The sequence below is a fragment of the Stigmatopora argus genome, chromosome 12, assembly GCF_051989625.1.
Source record: "Stigmatopora argus isolate UIUO_Sarg chromosome 12, RoL_Sarg_1.0, whole genome shotgun sequence".
In the NCBI taxonomy this organism is placed as follows: domain Eukaryota; kingdom Metazoa; phylum Chordata; class Actinopteri; order Syngnathiformes; family Syngnathidae; genus Stigmatopora; species Stigmatopora argus.
The window spans coordinates 10,085,207-10,109,224 of NC_135398.1; the positions used below are offsets into that span (position 1 = coordinate 10,085,207).

Genomic DNA, 24,018 nt, shown 5'->3' on the forward strand with positions numbered 1-24,018 from the left:
CGGACTAGGGAGTCCAAGCTTGCAGCTGGCTTACAAGCCTCGGGCGTTTGAAAATAATATTCGGAAGAAATCAGTAGCACCTGTTTTGTCAATACCAAACAAAAATGTGTATATGCATATCCTTCTATTCCTTTCCACACAATGTCTTCATTCTTATAGCAACAAAACGCTATTATTGATGAAATGAAATGCTATTAGTGTGCTGGTGTGTGTGTCCGTTTATGGAGCGTTCTCAAAATCAAATCATAATATTTTATTATTTTTATTAAATTTTATAAATGGTTTTCTGTCTCCTTGTGCCCTGCGATCGGCTGGCCACCAATTCAGATTGTCCCCTGCCTTGTGCCCAATATTAGTTGGTTAGTTAAATGAATGAATATACACATATTTAAAATGTTATATTAATAAATCAAAACATTAAAAGATTAGAAACAAAACCTTTACAAGAATTCAAGTTATTTTAGTGTCTTCAAGTGTACTGAAAAGCACTTTCTAAAATCTAATGCATTAAAGCATATATTAGCCAAGTACACTTCATGCAAACTAAACCAGCAAGTACATATATGCTAAAACTATACCCTAACCTTTTCCAGATGACTGTTGTCATAACACCTTAAAACTTTAGACTGTAATTTTTACTTTGCAATACAGTAATTCAAGTGAATAGAATATATTTCATTCCCTCTATTTTATGTCGTTCAACTTCTTCGACCCCAGTTAACAGAGAAGGAATCAAACATCAAAGGCCCCTAACTTCAATGCAATACATTACATTCAATTTGTGTCGAGAGCATTTTTTGTTATTGTTGCCGTTTCATGAATTCTTCTTTCTCTCTGGGGTGTATTTAATTCTTTGACAACATACAAACACTGATCTGTTCAAACGTGAAGCACATAAATACTTCGTTATAGGCAGATGAAAGTGGATGACTAACTCCTGGAAACTAATAAGGAGCATCTGAGGGAGCTTGTTGTATATGTGTGTGTGTGATGCAATTTATTCACCTGAGCAAATAAACGGTTTGTGTGTGCGGTGCTGATGGTTGAGAAAGGAGGCTTTGACTGAGATACAGTATATTGCTGGAGAAGGGGAAAAAAAGTTGGAAGAGGTCACAGGAAGGGCAAGAAAATGTGAGAATTTGGTGAGGTGAATGTGACGATTTCAAGCTACATTGCAACAAAGTATACATTCTGTTCAAGGCATCCATGTCCAGTAAAAAAAAAAAATGTAAAAAAAGACACTAAGGTCTTATTTTATGCTAGCCACAACATTAGTCAGGGATTGCTGCATACTCAATGGTTGAGAACCACCAGACATGTATATTTATTTGTACAGAAATAGCAGAAAAACATGCAAATGTCCCAGACAATGCATGAAAAAATGGCGAGACAATCGCAAACAAATGACTATCGAAAAACATTTTTGGGACTACAACACGGCACAAATTTGATTTTCTTTCCATAAGGTATCTTATGATTTTCACCATCTATGTCTTTTATTTACATTCATTCATTTTCAACCCCACTTATCCTTCCGCCAAGGCCGTTGGTGCTGGAGCCTATCCCAGCTGACTTCGGGCGAAAGGCAAACTATGGCAAAGACTGTTCGCTAGTCAGTCATAGAGAACACACAGAGACACTCACAACCACACTAGCACCGAAAGGGAATTCCTGCTACTAAGTCAGGAGAAAGAACCACTGCACCATCGGGTGGCTATTTACTTTCAATGAGTCAATTTGAGGCTACATTAACCTGAGCGGAACCATACAATGTATGGGAGTTTGGTCGTCATCCTTCACATTTAAAATGCATAAAGCCCCCAATCACACTATATTAATGAGACTATGGTAGAATAGTAAATAACTGAACACAATGAACCTATTAGTAAATGTTTGTATATTTTTCCATTTGTAACAGCAGTTCTTGTATTTCACCTCATAAAATAGTACAAGTGTGCCAAATAAAGTGTTGCATGCATAAAATTCAAGACACAGTATCATATGTAATAGTATCAGTTTAATGGCTGTGTTCACTCAACAACAAAACATAAAACATGCTGTCATGTCAGAGTAACCTATTGAACTTCAACAATCCAAACATACATAACATATTGAACTTCAACAATCCAAACGTACATGACATTTAAACTAACCTAAGTGTCATCCAGTAACTAGGCAACAGTAGGTAGGTAGTGTTTATTTGTTACACAGTAAACCTTCACAGAAGGCAAACCTATGACGTGTTGGTGACAGTGATAAACACGCATCTAACGTCAAAGTGGTACCATAGTGGCTTGTCAGCTCATGCCTACCGTACACTTTTTAGAAAACAGATATGGCATAGTATTCAGGTAATAAGACATACAGTATTTATGTTGCTGAATTACAAAATCAAACAGACTGCAGGTGAAACCTACAGAAACTACACTATTAATGAATAAATACAAATTATAAAGTGCATGTACTAAAACACCAACAAGATTCATCAATTTAAAAAAATCTACCTTACATATTAACTACATGTAAAACGGGCAATTGTTACAAAACTATTTCAAATGAATCACACTGCATTGGCTTCAGAACCTAACACCTGTTTCTTCCTTTAACATTACAAATGGCTTTAAGTGAAGGTGCATTTGAATCAAGACAATCCGAACTCTGCACACTCCATTAAAAAGCTACACCAAGTATTGCTTATATATAGAATACACTAGCATAGCAACAAAATAACTAAAGGGTGTCCAAATAACCATTGACATATAGAGTACAGTACATATCCTTTCATTTTATTTTTTTAATCTATTCAAGGACAAAACACACTTTGGGCCCTACAGTAACCTGGAGGTTCATTTGTCTCATCCAAAAATGTGTCACGTTCAAGAATTCGCACAAGCGTTCGTATGGTCTGTCTGGACTTTTCTTTTGGTACCACGACTTCCACTCACTTTTCTAACGATACATGTGAGGATCACTGAATACTCTTAATTGCCCTTGATGTTCATTGATTGTTGAATATTACAAATAGTGGAGTCAAAAGCTCTGTTTCACCTGCCAACCAAATGGTACGGCATTTCTAGTGAGTAAAATAACCCCTAAAAAATAATCAGAGTACAAAGACAACTTTACAGCAAAACCTTCATTGCATCCGGCCCAAGTACTGCTGTTATATAAAAACAATTAAGTCGATCATTCTCATTTTTTAATTTCAATCTTTTTTATTTTAATGTCAGTCGTACTAATTTTTTATGTGATGAAGGACAAATGGCTGGACTAGGCAGCAAATGGCCCCCAAATTGTCACTTTGGACACCCTTTAGAGTGCATTCTATGTTTTTCTTCTGAATCAGGACCATTGTTTTGGGCAATATGATAATGTAAAGTGGTAAATCCACTCTATAACCAAAAGAGGCTTTTACATATAAAACACTCATGTAAGGCGAGTCATTTCAAAGTTGTTGCCATGACAGTTGTGTTATTAGAGAAGAGGCTTGGTCCGGAGTGGCCACATTATATCCTGTTTGGTTCCTGAGAAGAGAACATATTCTCAATGTCAATATCGCTGACTTATACAGCACTTGTTGATGTACTATATGTGCGTATAGTACAAGACAACAGTAATGCAGGTTGGCCTTCGTAAAGTTGCCTGGTGCTTCCCTCTGGTGGAATGTCTTAAAACGCTGCTTTGGGTATTAAAAATTCGTTCATTCATAGATTTTCCATACAGCTTATCCTCACAAAGCCATGGGGGTGCTGGAGTCTATCCAAGCCAACTGAGGGCACTAGACGAGTGCTACCCTGAATTGGTTGCCAGCCAATCGCAGGGCACACTGAGACATCCGCAGGGACAATTTGGATTGTTCAACTAGCCGAGCATGCATGTTTATATAAAATGAATTATAATATAATAAAAATTCTATGTAATGAATGAATGGGTGGATGAGTAAATGAGTAGTGTTCTCAAAGTGCTATGTCAATTAAATTTCATAACCAAGACCTCATTGCGCCCCAATCCTATTGATAACTATAGTTACCTCAACTGTCCGTAGAGGGCACACATGATGACCGACGAGATCGGCACATAGTTTTCTGAAAAACAGTAAGTAAGAATAAATATTTGTTTAGATCTGATTACGCTTAACTGTTAACCCAGGTGCATAATTAACTCATTGGCTGCAATTGCCAGCACTAGGTTTGCAGCAAAGAATCCCTGTACGTGTTATTGACAATAACCAGTATACATTTGCTATTACTCATTTTAATAATATAGATTAGTTTTAATTATCATTTTTTTCATTTTTGTAATTATAGAATTGTATGAAATTTTAAATTAAAAAAATGCCATGCAGACCACACGTATACCAAATGCGATGTCCGCATTAGTGACCACTATGTCTTTACCAGGTTTTTTTTTTTTTAATGCCAAATATAGTCACTCGCTGCTAATTAAAATTGTGCATTGACTAGTCAGCACCCCACTGTGCACGCTACCTTGGTATTCAAGTTATGATGAAGGCTGGCATCAGACAGCCAAGGATGTTTTAGGGCCTCGGACGCTCCCATCCTCCAGCTGAAGAAATAGGATTTTACACATGAATTGCGGTTTAGGAAGCAAAAAACATTCCAGAAAATGTGACAGTGTACCTTTTATTAACAACCAGAAGTCTCGTGATGAAGTCTTTTGCCTCTTCAGACGTGTCCACAAACTCTTGCTCTTCAAAATTCCACTGACAGGCCAAGATGTTGTTGAGTGTCTCGTTGTTGTCGTCGCCCAGAAAAGGACAGAGGCCGCTTAGACTAAGCGGGGACACACAGGCATGCACATTTATTTTGGTTGTACATATCATTACATCTGTCAAATGTGGGGCACAAGTTGCCTGGAAGCCAATTACATGGCATATGGACAAATTAGTATTTAAATGCTCGTTCACACTGGAGGATAATTTAGTCTCCTCATGGGACCTCATATGCATGTTAATTGGAATAATTTTAGATTTGAACCTAGAACCTCTCAAATGTTGATCTTACCATGATTTGATGTGTTTGCATGTGAAACATTCCAATTAAATTAAAATAAAAAATAGAGCTGGGTAGCAGATGCCAGGATTTTTTCTGTTGACAGGAAGAATTTGTGATTCCAAGTGTTTTCTGCTCTCAAATGCAAATGTTCTCATTTGATGCCCTTAACATTTGAAATACAATGAATTTGAACAGGGAGGATGGCAAAAAATTATCATATTTCAATGCCATCTATTGATGGCAATATACATTTGGCCTATACATTTTCGCTGCCATATCTCCAAGTTAGAATGGATTAGATATCTATATTGCCAATAATGTTAGTCAATGGTATGCTCCCCCTTCAATAGTTCACACATAGTATATACTAAAAATATGGCAAAAAAATTGTGGGTGATATTTGCATCTTTTTACTTTGACTAAAGAACATCAATGTCTTTCGATGGTGCCCTTATGCGAGGAAAACACATTTTTAAGTGATGGCCTAACTTTGCGATATTACTTACAGCATATAAGTGATGACACCAAGGCTCCACATATCTGTGTTAAATGAGACAAAGTCATAGTTGATGACTTCAGGGGCCAGAAACTCCGGCGTACCAAAATTGACTCGTAATTTCTCCCTCGGTTTGTATCTATTTGAGAATAGAGACGTAACATTTAAGTCAGAGAAAATATCAGCAACATTACAAAAGCAGACAAAACATACATCCGAGCAAGGCCAAAGTCGATGATCTTGATTTTATTCGTGACTCTGCTAACACACAGGATGTTTTCCGGCTGCAGTTAAAGAAGAATCCACTTTAGTTTTAATTTATTGAATAAAACAAGCATTCACCTTCACCTTTACCTTTAAGTCCAAATGGAGGATGTACATTTTGTGCATGTGTTGCAGGCCCTCACAGATCTGCCTGATGAACACTACAGCATCCAACTCCATTAACGTGTAGTTTTCATCAATGATCCTGTCGAACAGCTCGCCGCCTCCGACGCTGGCAAATCGTGAAAAGTTGTAGATGATAAACTCTACTAACACCTGAATAGACTTGCAGTTAAAATGACAAAAATATTGCAACATACTATTCGAGCACGAGGATGATGTCATTCCGAGACTCGTAAGATGCATATAGTTGGATCAGGTTGGGGTGGTCCAGATTGTTCATGACCTGGATTTCATTCTTCACCACCTCCTGATTAGAAAACACAGGAGTCCGAAAAACAAAAACACAGAGGAGGAAGCGGGACAACGGCAGCTGTCCTCAACTATGGTGATGCAACACAATGCCTCATCATCGTCACTTTTAGGTCAAATATTTCGCACCTCAATGGTAAAGATCCCTTTGCTGTCTCCTGTTATACCAGTGCGTGCTAAAATTGTAAATGAGCCTTTCGTTTTTAATGTGGCACACTCGAGCAACCATCCGAGTGTCGTGCTGCTCTAATCCATCACAGCCGTGATGGCGTATGATGGGGTATACCTTTTCTTTCTGGGACTTGGCCTTGATGACCTTGGCTGCCAACGTCAGCCCAGATGAGTTTTCAACACATTTGTGCACTTGGCCAAAACGACCCCTTTAGAGAAAGGGAAGAAAGCAGGCATGAGAACGGAGCAAGAAATTATGGATTTCCCACATGCTCATTAAAAATAATGATCTTCGTGCAAACAAACAAGCTAATCGTGTTAATTCATTGTATAGCAGCACGCTGGTGTCTCCGCTTTGAAGGTGCAGATTAACACTTGATGATTAACAACCAACTGGCACTGAGGATACAGTTTCACATACCCCTCAGTCCGTCAGTAAAAATAGAAGAGCTAGAAGTAGAAAAGGTGGAGGGAGGGGGATGTTATACAAGGCTTTTTCGTGGACAGTGGGAAGTAAGAACCCCACACGCAGACCCATAAACATGCCATCATCATTCTTACTGTATTCAACTCATACTGGATTTGAAGAGCATGTCTCACCCGCCTAGGACCTCCTGCCAGTTGATGGTGTAGAAGTTGCTGATCTGGTTGGGCTTGGCCGATACGATGCGATGGTTAAACGGCGCTGCCGGGGGAGGACTGGTGTCTGAGGACAGAATCCGTGCTCACAAATCAGTAGAGAACATTCCGTTGTCATTGATTATCAATCCATTACAATGCGGCATTTTTTAATAGTAACCTGCACAGATCTTATGTTTTCATCTCTGAATTTCCTTAATTAACTGATAGTAGTAATAGTGCATCAGTCTCAAATCTGTTGCCCCCAGAAATAGTCAGTAGGGTTCTTTTTCAATTAATTAATTTCTTTTGCTGTTTTCTACTTCTTTGGTCCCTCCCAGTGAGAAATAAAGTGAGTTTTTTTGAATGAAGTGGAAGATTATTAATAATGTCTTCAGCAGAATTGCCAATCACATCCTACCCATGAAATATCATCCAAAGAGGGCACTCACCAATAAAGTATTGCTGAACATCCCCAGGTTCCTTCTTTTCCTCAGTCTTGGTTTTGTTTTCCTTCCTCTCTTGCTCCAATCTCTTCTTAAGGTCAAACTGAAACTCAACCCCGTCCGTCTTAAAGACAGCCCAGTCCGCCTGGTCCTGCTTCTCCTCCTCACTGTCCACTTCCTCCTGAACTTCCAAGACCTCCGTGTATTCCTCTGCCACCAATTCTTCAGTTTCAAAAGAGGTGGCGGCGGTGCTGACCTCAGGGTCGGATTCGGAAGAAGATGAAGTGGCCTCACAATCATCACTGCCGGGACAATGTAAATGCTCATACATGATGCCTGTTTTTTTTACACAAACTGAGATGTTGACTCATGTATTTTTTTTATTTTTATTCCTGCTGATTTTATTCATATTTATAATATACATCATATTTATCACACAAAATGCTTTTTTTCACTTCTTTCAATGGTATTACTCCATGAACTGTATTTACTGTCTTGTACAGTGTGTCATATTGGATTGGATGGTATCATTTTGACATTTAAAAAAAATCAAACTACCTTGCAACTATTTGCTCTTTTTGATCGTCAGACTTGGCGTTTTGTAAGTTTTCTTCAATCGTGATTTCCTCCACCACTTCCACCACCTCTTCTTCCACCTCGTCACCCTCTTCTATTTCCCCTTCTTCTACGATGACTTCCTCGACTATTTCAACAACCTCCTCAATAATGTCCACATCTTCATCAGAAGCCTTTTGTTCTTGGAGGCGTCGAGAATCCTGCTGAACCTTGCCAATTAGACCACTATCAGGACATTTATCTGCAGAAAACATGGTGTTGGGCTGCTGAGCAGACTTCTCTGCATTCTCCTGGTTGAGTTTCTGAACATCTGAGATAACTAAAACAGGGCATAAGATAAAAAGCATTAAATTGAGCCACTCTGCAGGAACACGACAGATCCAGAAAAACAAAGAAAAAACATGCATTCAATTTTTCCACTTTAGCCACCATATGGCCAGTAAGTAACTCTTGTGTACCTTCAGTGTGTGGCTGTTTCATTGTATTTTGAGGTTTGGGGGTCAAAAGGGGCCTCTCTGTACCATCTTTACTGCATTCCTTGAGCTGTGAACCATAAATCAATTTGAAAAATGACTGCCTCTTTAAAATGTGCAATTTGCATTTGAATGTGAATTTGAAGACATGCTTTATAACAAACACTAGTGTCAAATAAGGAAAAAAAGTCGTTTATGAATGCAGCTCTTTGTAAACACCAGTAGACATACAAAAATTCAAGAAATACGAGCAGCATCGAAATGATTCCCTCCATGATGCTTTAACCTGAGAGACAGCTAAAGAAAAGTAGTTTCATTCTTTTTTTATTTATTTTTTTAAATCTGTGATAGAGCTAGTTATTGAGCAAAAAAACTCTGCACACACAGCATAAAGAGCTCAACATCAATAAAAGTAGTTTTCTCATTTGACCAATGCCACTGATTAACATTATAGATAAGGTAATTGATAATGAGTTGTTGTATCACACTTTTCTGCATTCCCTTCACCAAAACATTTTCACTTACTCACTTGGCGAGCCCTCAAAGTGGATTACACATCTATAGCCATCAATAGCAGCCGGCGTTAATCAGAACTGATCATTATTTCATAGTCAAGAGCACTGATATTATCCATTATATGGTGTATGGATAATATCGAGTGTTTCTCTTCAGTGGAGTTGAGTTGGTTTGATCCATTTCAAATATTTATCAGATAACAATACTTAAAATTTGTGCATTTCCAATTTAGTTTATGCTGGATATTTGGAGTCAGTGTTGACGCAGAACAATATTTTTGACACGCAACATACCTGTGTGATTGCTTTTTCTGCCAGTATTCAATGACAATAGGTTGAGGTGATAATGAAACAACATTAGGGCAGCACAAAATTAAGCTGTTAAGATGAATCAATGGCCAGCAGGCCAGAATTCATAGCTTATCGTTTGTAGCACTCAGCCACGGAATGCAACGTGTTGGTCTCTGACCATGAGCGGAAAATATTACAAGTGACTGTAGGCTCTGGTCCAAATTTCCGCAGCTGAGGACTCACTAAACACTGGGTTCTCAGGTTGACATGGAAAATAAAACTTGTCTTCAACCCACTGTGGGAGGGGAGCAGGGGTCTCACATTTGCTACCGTGAGGTAAACAGCACAGACAGGATATTTCCGATGCCTGGTCTCCGCGGTGACAGAGACTCTTACTGCATTCCAACTCACTGATTGGGTGACGCAGGAGTTGCGGAAATTCCTTGACAAAAATTTAGGAATGTCACACCTCAGCGGTAGACAAGGACAGAGTTAAAGTGCTCTGACGACAACAGAAATTCCCTTAAACGTAATTCCCACTCTACACAGTAGCCAATTGGTAGACCCAATTTACTGCTTATTGCCATGAATTAATTATGTTCCCTATTTGGCATTATGTTGATTATTCTGCAGAGAGTTGCACTGTGATATAATCAAAATTTCAAGCACATAACCTAATCAGTTGCTTGCTTTTGGTTACCTAAGCTCTGATAGAAATGCATTGATAATAAATTAGTGCCAGTGAATGCTTACTTGATGCCAAGAAAACACTTAGTGATCTTTCAATGAGGTTCATAATTAGCAGCAACTAAAGACAAACACTAGCTTTTACTTATATAGTCTTCCAGCATTTCAGTTACACTGCCATGGAAATCCTTGATTTCTGTTGACGAAGGCACATCTATGTGGAGAGCATTACTTGCTGATACCCTTGTGCACTTTTATTGGCAGGCAATCATAGCAATTCTGGATGCGTTGCAAATGGAATTCATCTTAATTTTATGATTGTATCTAATGTATTTATTCATAGGAGATATCCTCATTTTATTGAATTGATTGCAATGGAGAGAATATCCTCAAATTTGGCCACAATCCACAATTTTCTGGCAAACTTGTCACATCTTTGCCAGAATATTTCACGGCATTTTAGTTCATTGTCTCATCCTTTTCATGTCAAAGTTTGTAATTGTTGTTTGGACAGCGCCAAACAATTAAAACCCATACACTATCTATCACTAACATGTTCACATAGTAATTACTCTACTGTAAATTGTCATAGATGCAACGTAATAAAATATAAAATATCGGGTGTGATGTAATGTATTCTAAGACAAGGCACTCTAATCAAATCCATTTTTAGTTTCATAATATAATCCTTTTCAAACAGTCAACTATCCATATATTTGACAATGAACAACACAGATATCAGACTCCCAATGATTCAGCCTCAATGTGTTTTTTTCCAGCCCCTTTAAACCACAAACACTGTTCCCAGTGCCAAAACAGCTTTTTCAATTCATATGAGGTCTACAAAATATAATCTTCTCAGCTCGATAACCCACTGGGTCGCGTCGTCTCACAACAACCAGCCCTGCTCACTGTGTGCCGACACAATTAAACCCCACAAATTTATATCACAAGGAAGATTAAGTGTTGCCACTAGGATCCTTTTACAAGACAAGACCCAACCAAAATCAGTCTAAAGATTTCAGAATTTAGGGTCAAACAGTAACGGCTACCAACAAAAAGACAGGATTATTTATTTCTCACCTTCTGTGGTTTTTTGATTGCCTCTGATGATTTTCTCTTTGGTGCTTGTTTTCCTTTGTTACCCTTGTTTGCAATGGGCCCTCTGAACAATAATTGCATAACTTTAGAGCTTTTGACAGTCTCTCCGATGAAGCTGATCACTTGCTGCATGCTTAGGACCAGTTTCTCCATTCCCTCCAGCTTCTGAGCCTGAATCTCAGATCGCTGGTTGACCGCAGACATGATCTTGGTCATTTCCTGATATATGTCCTTGACGTCGTTCCCCTGCGACTGGTTGACTTCCCAATGTGGTATGAGGGTCTTCTGGTCGTTTTCATCCTTTTCTTTGGGATTGGACTTCACATCAAGCTGGATGAGAACCTTCTCTTGAAGTTGGATGAGCATGTCCATCTTGCCGCTCAATAACTCGATCCGATTCTGGAGGAGGTCAAAACAGCTGTTGTCGCCCAGCTGTTGGCCCGGTAAAGTGATCTTCACGGAGGAACTCATGACTCTTTCGGTGAATAATCACGTCAAGACACCAATTCGAGACAATAGTGGGATCGGTAACGTCCGTGAAACAGACGGAAAGACTTTTGTAACAATCGGAGCCAGCTCTACCTTTCAGTGGTACCCGCAGGTGTGCAAACCTTCTGGGGTAAAACTCCAGAAAGGTCAAAAGAACAGTGGTCGATTTCAACCATTCACAGCTGAAAAAAGTGACCTAAAAAATTTGATGTAATAATTTAAAATAAAAAAAAACAGAAAGACCTAAAGCTCTTTCAACCTATAATCCAAGTGTGCGCTCCTGTCCACACTATTGGGATTGCAGTGAGCCTGTGGCCCTAAATGTAAAAGGACAGACTGCGTCAGCATGGGTCAAGTGTTTGGGGAGGGGGTTTGGCACTGCTCGGGCTATGAGACATTTGAGAACCTTTAAGTGTTAAGCCCACAACCATCATTCGCCTGCCAGTGTCAAAATGGTCACCATACACACTACTTGAGTGGCACAGGAGGATGTTAAAGCTTGTTTGCTAATGATGGTAAAGACAACAAGAGAAGGCTTCAATAGCTCTGTTCAGACCCACTGTGAAGATATTAATTTATTGGCTGATTTTGATGGCAATACATGCTTAACTCCAGTGCTGGTGGTGAGTGATTGTCCAAAATACCATGTGAATGGCAGTTAATGAGTTAATCACAATGCTGTGTTTATATTGGCAGACCCAAAGAATATATACACGGTGTTATTATGTAATTAACAGTCCAGCATATTTGTTTACATTTTAGCTCATTAGGTAGTATGAACTGTATGAAATCTAAATGGCATACTTTGTCCTATATTTAAAAAGAAATGGACTGAGTGACATGATCTACTCTTAAAACATTGTCAATTCCAATTGGACTAAAGAATAAAGCGCAAAAAGTAGATCAAGCAGAAAAACAAAACAAAACCAAGCTTAAAGTCAACTGAGCACCAGCTAACGTTTCAAGACATTGCATCTCCTTCTCATGCATGTTAACAAGGACGATGCAAGGAGTCAGAGACTAAACTAAGATAAACAATGTATGTTCCAAACATGAAAAAGCCCATGTTGGAAGCCAGACACTCAGAAGAATGTAAAAAGAGACCTGTGAATCAATCCATCTTTAGAGGACATGTAGTACAGTGAGATGATTGGCCTGCCTGCTGGAAAATGATAGCTGACATGGATGATTTATCATCAGCCAGCACATTGACAAACGCATCCACTGATAACCACCAGGAAAGAGCTAATTTTAACTGTCCTTGCAATATCACCACAACCCTCATTTGATAAAATGTTATATTCGAACAAATATACATAAAATAATTCATATATCATATAATTTTGAAACGGTTCCAATGAAAACATCAACAAATTTATGGTCGATCTTGTCTGTGCCCAACACCCAAAATTACATTATAATCCGAGATATCAGAGGTAAAATAATCTATTGGACTCATCATTTGTACTATTTATGCCCATCTAAAAGGAGAACTATTTTAAGTAGCTTCATTGCATTTCTTTTTCATGATTCAGTTGTTGTCCCTTTCAAGGTGAACAAGTAAACTCACTGTCACTGATGCTGGCGTATCTAAAGAAACTTGCCTCACAGGTCAGAAACAGATATTGACATCATAAAGAATATCTCACCCACATGCTAGAGAAGCCATAGTCCGACTGACTTGAATAATCATAAATTCTAAATCCCAATGGAATTTAGTGGCAATCTGGCTCGGTTAAGACACTGTGATGACACCTCACAATGCCAAAGATGAAGACTGCAAATTGAGCCAGTGACCCTGGCCAAATTTTCCACACTGCAGTTGTCCAAGCCAAGTTCTGTGAGCAAAATGACAGGGGATGGAGAGCTTGGCAGATCAAGATGAGCTCAAGTAAAAGATGACACGTGACTAATTCAATCACTGACAAAGGCATAGTTGTCTTAAGACAATTTATAATTAAAAGCCCTACATCCAAGAATCTGCATTTCTTTTGCTTCTCTAATGTGTAGTAACAGCTGTTTTTTTATATTTTGGTTCATGAGTTAGGCCATTATAAGGATTGAGAGGGACCCAGAAGGGACATAAACACAGGCTGTTGAGACTTTTGACAAATATATCGTATGTATCACTCACTCATTACTGTGAAACCCGTGCCAAAGAAAGTAACACTATCATGACCACTTCTCAGAAATTACTCACCTTATTCACTTTTTGTGACAGGCAGATTTGTATGCACGTGCACACACACACACACATTAAACAACTAAATGTTTTCAAGCAATGGGACTGTGAAATTCCTACATGTGTCAAAGAAAAATATCACACATTCTACTCAACCTTTATGCAAGGGACGCCATTATGAACATGCAACTAGTATATCTTGCCAAGACACTGCATAATATCATTTTGAAATTTCTGTTTCAGTATGTATGTGTATTTATGCACGCAGACGAGATTTGAAAATTGTGTTGTATTTTTTTGCACAATAATGTTAGAATAAAGGCTTGTAATTTAAAATTCAGCCTACTGTATGCTTAACGGAAACTATTTTTCATTTGTTCTGATAGCCATGCCTTGATAATTTTATTATCATTTCATACGTGCATATTTCATTTTAGTTGTGTAGTTTTTGAGTTGAGTTTTTAGTGAGTTTTTAAATTGCCCGCTTTTTTTGGTTCCTACATAGCATGCAACTATCGCCTTGTTTAGGTTACTTTGGTGAGGTAGTTTGCTCCTTCACATTTTTTTGTGTCTTTGTCAACCAACTGCAAATGCTACTCGATTCTCACTTGAATGGATATGTCCTTTTTCGGTATTAAGTCGTGACCTGCTTGAACCTCTGGTATCAGCCTATTTGGCAAGTGGTCAATGTGATCAGTTAAAAATGGAGCGTGCCTCCTGGCCAAAGAACAAAATGTCCCAGGAGGCGAAAGGCCAATGATCTGCATGGCTTCTGTCCAGTAGGCTTCGGTCTGGAAGCGCCCCCTGCCAGCTCTGGCTCTACATTACTTCGGAAAACTTGTGCACTTAAATATGTGGGGAGCTGTGAAATGCAAGTCCCCACGCTAATGTCTCTTCTGTGTTCCTTTGCGATCATCCTGTGTTTTCAACATGCTAACATTTTTCGCATTTCAAAAACATTTACAGTCCTGCTCACCATTATTAGGCAGTCTTTTTTTAGCATAATCAATAGAATATTTTGACAAATGAATGGGAATCTATGTATCCAACATAATTCATATTTACAAGATTATTCCAACTATGTGTACTTGATCTTCATGGGTGCAGATAATGGTGAGCAGGCCTGCACATTAATGGGATACATTCATTTCTATTCCAACTCTTAGATCTACGCATTAATTAAAAATACGCTAAGGGTTCCAACTCTTTAAGATCTGTGCATTAATGAGAAATACTGGCCAGCAAAAGGAGCATGGTTACATTTATATTCTGTGTTTTCATATGTCTCACATGCCATTCACCACAATAATATTGTTGAGAAGTCTTGGGGACAGCATTGTATTAAAAACCATTTATTTCATAATGATTGCATCCAAATACATGTGAGGATTTAAGGTCAATGACAGTATGCAGGAGGTCGCATGGGAAGAGCTTAGACACATAGTGGTGGCTCTGCTGTGGTAAATGTCATTGTAGAGCTCCAAAATGTCAAAGGACGAATGGAAACAAGAGAAGGGGCCAGAACAGCGGCTTGTCTGAGATGGCGCACTCTAAAGGTTTTAACCACAAATACTGAATTATTTTATTCAGTACCCAGTTCAAAACAAGGGATCTGTCTAAACTATTTCAGATTCAAGTTACTCTTTGTATGGCTGTATATAAAATAAACACTTTAATCACATTCATCTCTTTTCCCAAAACATGCATGGTCGGCTGGTTGAACACTCAAAATTGTCCTTCTTGTGTGTTGTTTGTCTCAGTGTGCCCTGCAATTGGCTAGCAACCAATTCAGGGTACCCCCGCAGCTGGCTGGGATGGAATCCAGCACCCCCGCAATCCTTGTGAGAACAAGCTGCCCGGGCAATGAATGAATGAAATTTTAATCATAGTGTTAGACCCTGAAAAGCATCTGCAGTGAGAATCACTTGATGGCAGTGAATGCATGTCGCAAAATCTGTACTGTAAAATCCCCTCACACTCACTCATAAACGCCAGTGGCCTAGTTAGCTCACGTTTAACTCCTCCAGCTGCTGCGTACAGTATGACTAGGATAGTTACACACATGCACACGATTTATTGCTTGTGGCTTTGAGAGTTTAGGAAGATCATATATCACACACGGTTGCTTTTATCTGTATGAATGGAAGCTTGTTGTGTGAAGTGAAATGAGATCAGCATTTGTTTTAGTTTTTTTTGTTTTTTTAATCAGATCAACTCATTCAATGACATTGACAGCGATAGAAAATTGATACCACTCAATGACAGCCAGTAAGTGAACTGATCATTTTAAAATTGTCTAATTTTAAGTCATCTTTTAATATATTCTGTTTTCTGATTGGTTAAGCTAGTGACTGAACATATCCCGCAGTAAATTAGTGCTGTGTGTAGTAATGGGAGTGTGAAATTGAATGAGAATGTATGTTCTCTTAAAATGAAGAAAGCCGAGCCCCAAACTTATTAAAATCAACAAGTTTAACGTGATTTGATCACCGAACACTGATCAATTTTGCCCGAAACGCGTGTGGCACACAATAGATTACTTGAGGCTGCAATTGAGGCTGTTGGTGCATTGCTCAAAGGGCACCTGGACAATCCATCCATTCTAAATTCCACTTATCCTGACCTACATAACAGGAGGCCACTTCCTGGAAATACTAGCATTTTTCTCCACTATTATAAATCAGAAAACTGTAATTTGGCTATTTTCAATTAAAAAGGGTTCTTTCTACATGGATGAATTTGATAAATATATTTTATTTTTTAAATGAATAATTAATAAATAATCAATATTAATTTCACTAATATATGAACGAGCATTATCTCTAAAAATCACTCACAAAAACAAATCTAATGTATAAGGTTCATTGTACTACCTGCTGCGATGCTCCTTGAGTGCTGTTGCAGGTTAAATTCCACTGGTTGTGGCAAATGTAGGCAAGCAACAGACACATGCTGGTAACCAACCAAATACTCCAACTGCTCGCAAAGTCCACTAACGCTTTCACTAGCCCCCACATCTTCTTGGCTCTTTGCTATCTTCTAGAGACCTGTTGGGTGCTGAGGGGAGGACAGTTTCAAGTGACGGGTTGCAAGTGATGACAAGAAAAGTCACGTGTCCTGCATGAGAGACCCAAATATGAGCGCTTGTCTATTATTCAGTCATACCCTCTCGGCTCCTATCAGCACTAAGTGCCCAATGACGATTGGTGTGTCCCTGTGAATAAAGAGTGACAGGTGCCATCAAGAGGTGTGTGACAGCACTGACGCGCGTGCGTAATCCTGCGTAATCGCTCATCTGCACGAGAAAGTGGTGTGTGCGTAATCCTGCGTGATCTCTCATCTGCGCGAGAAAGTGGCCCTTTATCAAAACTAGTCCTGTCATTTGAAAGCAGATTTCAGATTCACAAAGGACTGACATTGACAAACGAGGAAATTACGCGTAGGTGCGCGGGACACGCGCATTGAGGGTGTTGTTGAAAAGAAAATGTATTCTCTATATTATATATATTTTTTCATAGTAATCTAATGGTCGCCTTTATTGTAATATTTGGACTTGAAACGTGTTAAAGTGGTTTGTTTTGTTTTTGTGAATTACAATCGAGTACGAGAATGTTGCTTTGTGGTTAATGCAGATAAAGTCTACAAATAAGAGCTTTCTTGCATTAAATGTATTAGGTCTTTGAACATTTTTAATGAAAATGTTCTCGTTCAGTCCTCTCGAAGGAGTAATATCTAAAACTGGTGGCTAAAAATGACACCGCAACCAGGATCAAAATATTGAAGTATATTGGGTTGCCAGTTAAGTGTTTTATAATGGAGAATGCTGCTTTATCATGCCAAATTTGCCCTAATGGTCCTTTCATTAGCATTCTGTTCCTCTTATCACAAGGGCCTCTCGGACTTCTAAATTTCAAAGATAATTTGTCAAACATTTTTATAATATTTCTTCTGATGCATCTGTATTTAAACGGGGAAAATATCCAATCTCTCAAAATGAATGCATCAAATGATTCGTAAAAAAGACTTTATATTTGGCTTTAGCAGCCCCTGCTGGTACTTCTGAAAAATGAAAAGAAAATATCACTTTTTTCAATTTTAAAGGAGTGTTTTGGTCACGTGATGACGGGGCCAAAGTTTAGCTGGAAGCAAGATGGCGAGCGACGTGACAGAAAAGGCGACGAACTCGGTACAGTGTCCGGTTTGTGATGAAGACTTCACCTCCGATGATATTAATGGCCATCTCGACGTCTGTCTACTCAAAAGTGACTCCGGGAACAGTCGTTTGTGTCAGGAGTCTGACGGTGGGCCATCAAAGAAGAAGTTTTGCTCCGAAGTAGCGCAGAAGCGATCTGGTGGAGACCCTGAGACCTCTTCATCATCATCTGGTGTTTTCTCCATGTTTCACCAAGATAAAAGTAAAAATTCTGCTCAAATTGACTCGAATTCTGCATTCCCTAACACCCAACCATGTGGTAGCGCGATCAACAAGGGACTTAAACGCACTTTTCCGTCCGGACTCGAATGTTCGGGAGCACGAATTAAGAATGAGGGAGTAAACCTGAACGCAACACCCACTTTGTGTTTACGGACCCTTTTAACGTCAAATAAACCACTTGCGCAGCTATTGAGGCCCACCACGCTGGAGGAATACTTTGGTCAGAGTAAAGTTGTGGGTGAAAAAACCCTTCTCCGGTCCCTGTTGGACTGCCAAGAAATACCTTCTTTCATCCTATGGGGACCACCAGGATGTGGCAAGGTTCTGGTGATGCTTTCATGTTCAGGAATCAAGCATATATGTGTGTGGTGACATTCTGTACTTGAGTAAAAGCTTTCTCTGTTTTAGACCACTCTGGCTCATATCATTGCCAGCAACAGCAAGAAAAAGGGTACGGCTCGTTTTGTGATGCTTTCCGCCACCAGCGCATCCGTGGCCGAAGTGCGAGAAGTCATCAAACAAGCGCAGAACGAGCTGCGGCTATGCAAGCGCAGAACCATCCTTTTCATTGATGAAATCCACCGCTTCAATAAATCCCAGCAGGTGGGTTACAGTACATGCCCAAACATCCATGCTACAATGTATGCTGAGATATGATCATGTAAAATTACAGAGGCAATATAATGCATCTGTGTCAAGGTCAAGCCTATTTGGGGACTGTAGAGGTGCCTGGTGGCTTGAGATGGAGTAAATAAAATGGATGATAAATATACAATGGATTAATAGATCGGATTGCACCCTAAAATACTAATTTAGCATCTCTAGTCAAAATGATTGAAATGCAAAAATTATTTTTTTATTTAGTTGATAACTGATTGTTTTGTAGATATTGTATCAAGTTGATTGAATTGACTATTCCATTTGAAATCTGTCAGAATAGATAAGCAAGAAGCAAGAAGTAGTACGGTGGACATAAAACTGGTCAGTCACGCCCCAGTGGTTTTCTGGCCATATTTATATTGCAGTATGTTTATGACTACCTTTTCAGTCAACCGAAAATAACTTTACACATCTACACTACAGCATTTCATTAAAATAAAATAATATATGTGTCATTTTTTCACCTATGGAGTAACTGCATCCACAAGCTGTTATGCTATGTATAAGTCAAATAAAGAAAATACTCACTGGGAAAAAGATATTGTGACTTCAGTGATGGTCACAGTTTGTCTTCTGTCTTCTTGGGTATTCCAGGACACGTTCCTTCCTCATGTTGAATGTGGAACAGTCACACTGATCGGCGCCACCACTGAAAATCCGTCCTTCCAGGTGAACTCAGCTCTGCTGAGCCGCTGCAGGGTGCTGGTCCTTGAAAAGCTCTCGGTCGAAGCGATGGGCTCGATCCTGGACCGGGCACTCACGGCAATGGGTATCACAGTGCTGGCAGGGAATCAAGCCGACCTCAAATGGTCGGATAACCGAGGGGACGGGAATGAGTGAGTGCTCCACACTGCCGCCACCGTCTAGACAACTTGCTACAAATCAAAATTCTTTGCTGAGTGTTCTCATCTTCTATGGCTGGTACACTAGGCGAGTTTAGATCATTTATGGGGGGAGAGTAGCAGGAGCCAGCACAATCCCCACCCGCCCCCCCAGCGCTGCTCGCGTATTATGTGTTGACAGATTAGATTTGCACACAAGTTGTAGCCCGCGGAGTCTTTGATGGTTACTTGCTGTGTGCAGAATGCGACGTCAGCTAGGTTTGTTGGCCGTATTCTTTGCCATGCACGGAAAGAACGCAGCAAATCACAAATGACATGTCCACATTAAAAGCTTGGACTTACACCAGACTTTGGTGTTCCCATTTATCCAAGCCAAGCCCCCTACAGTAGCCTTTCTCCAATTGGCTACCGTATCAGTTTTTAATGGTTGTCAGAATAAAATACTCCATGTCACGAGTAGTGCCATGACATGTAAGATGAATTGTTTTTCTGCAATTTTGCTAGTGACCAAAAACACTTATATTAGTAATTGTTTAATGAGATATATTGCTTTGTTTTCAGGTTAAAAGTTTACATCGAGCAAAAAGCTCTGGACACGATCGCCTACCTGTGTGACGGTGATGCTCGGACTGGGCTCAACAGTCTGCAACTGGCCGTTCAAGCTCAGTTCAACTTGACCCAGCCTAGACCAGAAGGCTCCACCCAGGAAATTGTTGTGAAAGAAGAACACATCAAGGAGGGTCTCCAGAGGTCTCATATTCTTTACGATAGAGCAGGTAAACTTCTCCACCTGATTCTCCCAATGCAAAAATGAATGCCTCAACGCACCTTCATTGTATTGAACCAAACATTTTGCATCTCTAGCTTATTTACTGCCACCGAGGGTGATAAACTTCCAATCCATTTGAACTGGGTGGACTAGCAATGAGTAATCACAGATTCTCGAGTGTAACATATCAAAGACAAGTCATACGTGTATAAAAAGCCATTGTTTGAAAACATATTTATTTTATTTTTACCCTATATGATCTTTGCTCATCTTAACAGCAAACACATGGGTAGAAAAACCTATCTTGAGTGTTTATTATGTCATGTAAAGCGATATCACATTTGAGCAAAATTCAAGGCGGCTAGCTCACAAGAACATTTTAACTACAGACACTCATCTATTTTTAAAAAGCAATTTGAAGTCCATTTCAGTGTTCTCCTTTGAACGTGAACTTCCAGCACCTTGTTATGACCAAGAGAGGAGAACACCTGCCCACTATTTCTCCCTCTGGCCTCCCCAGTTGCCCCGTTACATAACATTCAGCTGTCCAGAAAATTTGAGATTTACTGGTCCCAATTTTATCGGGTGATGAAAAGCACTCAGACTGCTTGACAAATGACTCCGATTAAAACGAAGTCCCACGCTGTTCCTCTCCTGGCGTCTTTGTAGTCACCTTTAGTGTGTTGAGCACAATTTTGTGTGCTACTGAATTACGGCAAAAGGCAAGATATAGCCAGAACTAGTCAGGATATACAAGTAGTCACACTCAAATTAATACTTTTGGCCATGTTCTACTACTACAACACTTTATGCTTGGGTCACCACAGCAGATCAACGTTGTCCACTTCTGCTCGACGTTTGCATCCTCCACTTTCATGTCCCCCTCACTCCACCCACCTATCTCCTCTCAGGTCGATCTTTAGGCCTGTTCCCTGGCAGTTTCACCGTCACATCAACTGAAAAAGCTACCATTTTTATTCTTTTTTTTTTTTAAATCATAGCAATGTGTTTGTGTCACTCCAAGGTGAAGAGCATTTCAACTGCATCTCAGCTTTACACAAGTCTATGAGAGGCTCTGACCAGAACGCTGCCCTCTACTGGCTGGGCCGCATGCTTGAAGGTGGGGAGGATCCGCTCTATGTAGCACGCAGGCTCGTCCGCTTTGCCAGCGAGGACGTGGGTATGGGAGATGCACCTGGACCCCTTAACTGTCACTGATTACAATAGACATCCAAGTTCCAATTCATTTGAACTGGGAGGGTTGGCAGCCTTGAATGCCTTAAGTTAAGTAAATATGTAATTCATTTTTATCCCCCCCACTTGGCTTTCTTATTATTCAGGTATCGCAGATACCCTTGCTCTTCCTCAGGCTGTGTCTGCTTTCCAAGCCTGTCACCTCATTGGGATGCCTGAATGTGAGGTATTTACCGATTCTTAAAGATATATACTGGACATACTAGTCGTACATGAATATTTCATGATTTCGTTTATAAATTGTAGTTAGATGGTTCTATACATGATAATGACTATTTGCTGGTGTTCATGCTTAGGAATTAAGCATGCAATAATCTGCATAGTTTTGGAAAAGGACCAGAATTTTGAGTAATATGCACAAGTTGAATAGTTGAGCAAATAAAATATGAAACTTAATGTAATGTTTTTAATATGTAATTGCGGGAATGACAAAAAACAGATGTGGCTTGTAGACTATGATGAAGTTATTGTTTTTAATTGAAATACTTCAATAAATTGTTCCTTGTTCCTTTTCCAGGTGATCTTGGCTCAGTGTGTGGTCTATCTCTCCAGGGCGGCCAAATCTGTGGAAGTGTACAATGCTTACAAAAATGTGAAGGCATGTCTGAGGAGCCACAAAGGTCCTCTGCCTCCTGTCCCCCTCCACCTGCGCAATGCACCCACCCGTCTCATGAAGCAATTGGGCTATGCCAAGGACTACAAATACAATCCTGCCTTTAGCACACCTGTGGAGCAAGAGTACCTGCCTGAAGAGCTTCAGGGCATTGACTTCTTTACCTGGACGCCATCAGAAGCATAATTACCCATAGTCACTCATCGGCTATTGTACACACACTGAAAGGTAAATTACAGTAAGACCGAACATGGCATCTATATTTCAGATTGACTCCTTCATTCTACTCCAATAATGGATATTAAGAATTTAGGTTATGCCATGTTAAAAGTGTTGAGATTCTTTAAAAATTCATTGTTAATAAATGATTTAAAATTTTGCCAGTTTATTTTCTTTTCATTATTGAACAGGAAGTCATCTTTTATTTGTACCCGACAACAGGGCATGGAAGTGAGCTAATTTTACCTTCCCCCACCTTTACAAGAGTTACAAGTTTAACCTAATACATTTTATGCTGAAACAAGCAGCACTTCACAGCAATCAACTGGTTATAGGTGATAGGCTATGAAAAAGGTGTCCTCTTCATTGGTTGAAACAAAAAACTGCTTTTTGGCTCTTCTGTGGAAATGGTTTGCCACCAGCAATCTAAGTTTAGGGCCTTTTTCTGAAAAGACAAAAACGCGAAAGGTCAAGTGATATTTCTGCATAAACTGTGAGCTGATTAGTGGCTTAATATCATTTTGGAGTGCAAAAGATGGACGCCATGAGGGTAAAGATGGTGGGTCTGCGAGAAGTATTGCAGTCTTATCTGACCACAAAGTTGTCACTTCTTGGATTTACAATTTTGCTGTCTGCCATTTTTCTAGAATAAAATCAAGGAGAACATACACCCCTAGAACTAAAGGAGACGTTTTACTACCCTAACTAATAATGTCCACTAGGTGGTGGTGCTATATATGGGATGAAGCAGAGGTAAAGTTTGCCTCGGGGATCTGATGAATAAAATATGTATATTTCTAATACGAACCTCTATAATTAATATTGAATAGTTCATGATAGGGCAATGGCTGAAGTTGTGGCTTATTTAGACGCAGTGTGATAATTATTAATAAAATATTTTTAATAAAAACCTGTATAAATTTGTTAAAATCTTACTCCTATATTATTCGATATCCATTGCAATCCTTGGACCTCACACTATATGACCAAACCATTAAAAGTAGGAGATATGTGTCTCTTGTGTATGACTGGACAAACTTCATCTTGGTGTCCCCCTGCTGGCGTGACTGCTGAAATGCTTTGTTTTGCAACCAAAAAAAATGTCGATGCATGTATTCAATGTGAGAATCAGAATGTTCCAAGAGTTAAGCGAATTCAAAATGTTTCATTTTATTTAGATTTTTCATACTTTACAGGTGCAGAGCGCTTTAATGTAGACTTATATTTTCTCAAGACATACTTGCAATTATATTTCAGAATGAACTTAAGCTTTTGAAAAACGTTGCAGCTCTTATCGTTGCTTGTCATTGCACTTGATTGTTCTATAGTTTTATTGTTTTTTATATATAACTCACAAATTCTGGTAATACTATCCATCTTTTTCCCATTATGATGAAATGATTTATGTATATTGCACCTGATAACGAAAAGGGACTCGCTCCTGTAGGCGCCTTAAAAAAAAGTTCATGG

At 39.3% G+C, this 24,018-nt stretch overlaps 2 protein-coding genes across 5 annotated transcripts; one reads left to right on the forward strand and one right to left on the reverse strand.

The window, feature by feature from the left end:
- Positions 1-2,025: 2,025 nt before the first annotated feature.
- On the reverse strand, positions 2,026-17,004 carry mylk4a (myosin light chain kinase family, member 4a). Of its 2 annotated transcripts, none has more exons than XM_077615164.1 (15): positions 16,630-17,004; positions 8,477-8,561; positions 8,001-8,337; positions 7,449-7,744; positions 6,979-7,084; positions 6,494-6,587; positions 6,096-6,205; positions 5,866-6,007; positions 5,725-5,795; positions 5,522-5,650; positions 4,641-4,793; positions 4,488-4,566; positions 4,031-4,085; positions 2,109-3,524; positions 2,026-2,075 (listed from the first exon to the last, which is right to left on the reverse strand). In XM_077615164.1, the coding sequence occupies exons 1-13, from the start codon at positions 16,771-16,773 to the stop codon at positions 4,032-4,034; spliced, it is 1,800 nt and encodes a 599-aa protein (XP_077471290.1). In that variant the 5' UTR covers positions 16,774-17,004; the 3' UTR covers positions 2,026-2,075; positions 2,109-3,524; position 4,031. The 2 variants fall into 2 exon arrangements, with proteins under 2 accessions (XP_077471290.1, XP_077471289.1); XM_077615163.1 differs by lacking the exon at positions 16,630-17,004 and adding an exon at positions 11,068-12,224.
- Positions 17,005-17,734: 730 nt separating this feature from the next.
- On the forward strand, positions 17,735-22,717 carry wrnip1 (WRN helicase interacting protein 1). 3 transcript variants are annotated; one of them, XM_077615167.1, is made up of 7 exons: positions 17,735-18,512; positions 18,600-18,794; positions 19,446-19,687; positions 20,255-20,469; positions 21,487-21,642; positions 21,803-21,877; positions 22,234-22,717. In XM_077615167.1, the coding sequence occupies exons 1-7, from the start codon at positions 17,907-17,909 to the stop codon at positions 22,434-22,436; spliced, it is 1,692 nt and encodes a 563-aa protein (XP_077471293.1). In that variant the 5' UTR covers positions 17,735-17,906; the 3' UTR covers positions 22,437-22,717. The 3 variants fall into 3 exon arrangements, with proteins under 3 accessions (XP_077471293.1, XP_077471292.1, XP_077471291.1); XM_077615166.1 differs by having other exon boundaries at positions 21,487-21,582; positions 21,803-21,882; XM_077615165.1 differs by having other exon boundaries at positions 17,737-18,512; positions 21,803-21,882.
- The last annotated feature ends 1,301 nt before the right edge of the window (positions 22,718-24,018 follow it).

What these genes read in the sequence shown, in the direction of transcription:
- mylk4a (XM_077615163.1), bottom strand. Translation starts at nt 11,556, where the DNA reads ATGAGTTCCTCCGTGAAGATCACTTTACCGGGCCAACAGCTGGGCGAC. An exon ending in TGTTCAGCAATACTTTATTG is followed by an intron (nt 7,085 to 7,448) that starts GTGAGTGCCCTC and finishes TTCTGTCCTCAG; the next exon opens with ACACCAGTCCTCCCCCGGCA. An exon ending in GGTGTCATCACTTATATGCT is followed by an intron (nt 4,794 to 5,521) that starts GTAAGTAATATC and finishes GTCCCCGCTTAG; the next exon opens with TCTAAGCGGCCTCTGTCCTT.
- wrnip1 (XM_077615165.1), top strand. Translation starts at nt 17,907, where the DNA reads ATGGCGAGCGACGTGACAGAAAAGGCGACGAACTCGGTACAGTGTCCG. An exon ending in GACCACCAGGATGTGGCAAG is followed by an intron (nt 18,513 to 18,599) that starts GTTCTGGTGATG and finishes TCTCTGTTTTAG; the next exon opens with ACCACTCTGGCTCATATCAT. An exon ending in TTGGGATGCCTGAATGTGAG is followed by an intron (nt 21,883 to 22,233) that starts GTATTTACCGAT and finishes TTCCTTTTCCAG; the next exon opens with GTGATCTTGGCTCAGTGTGT.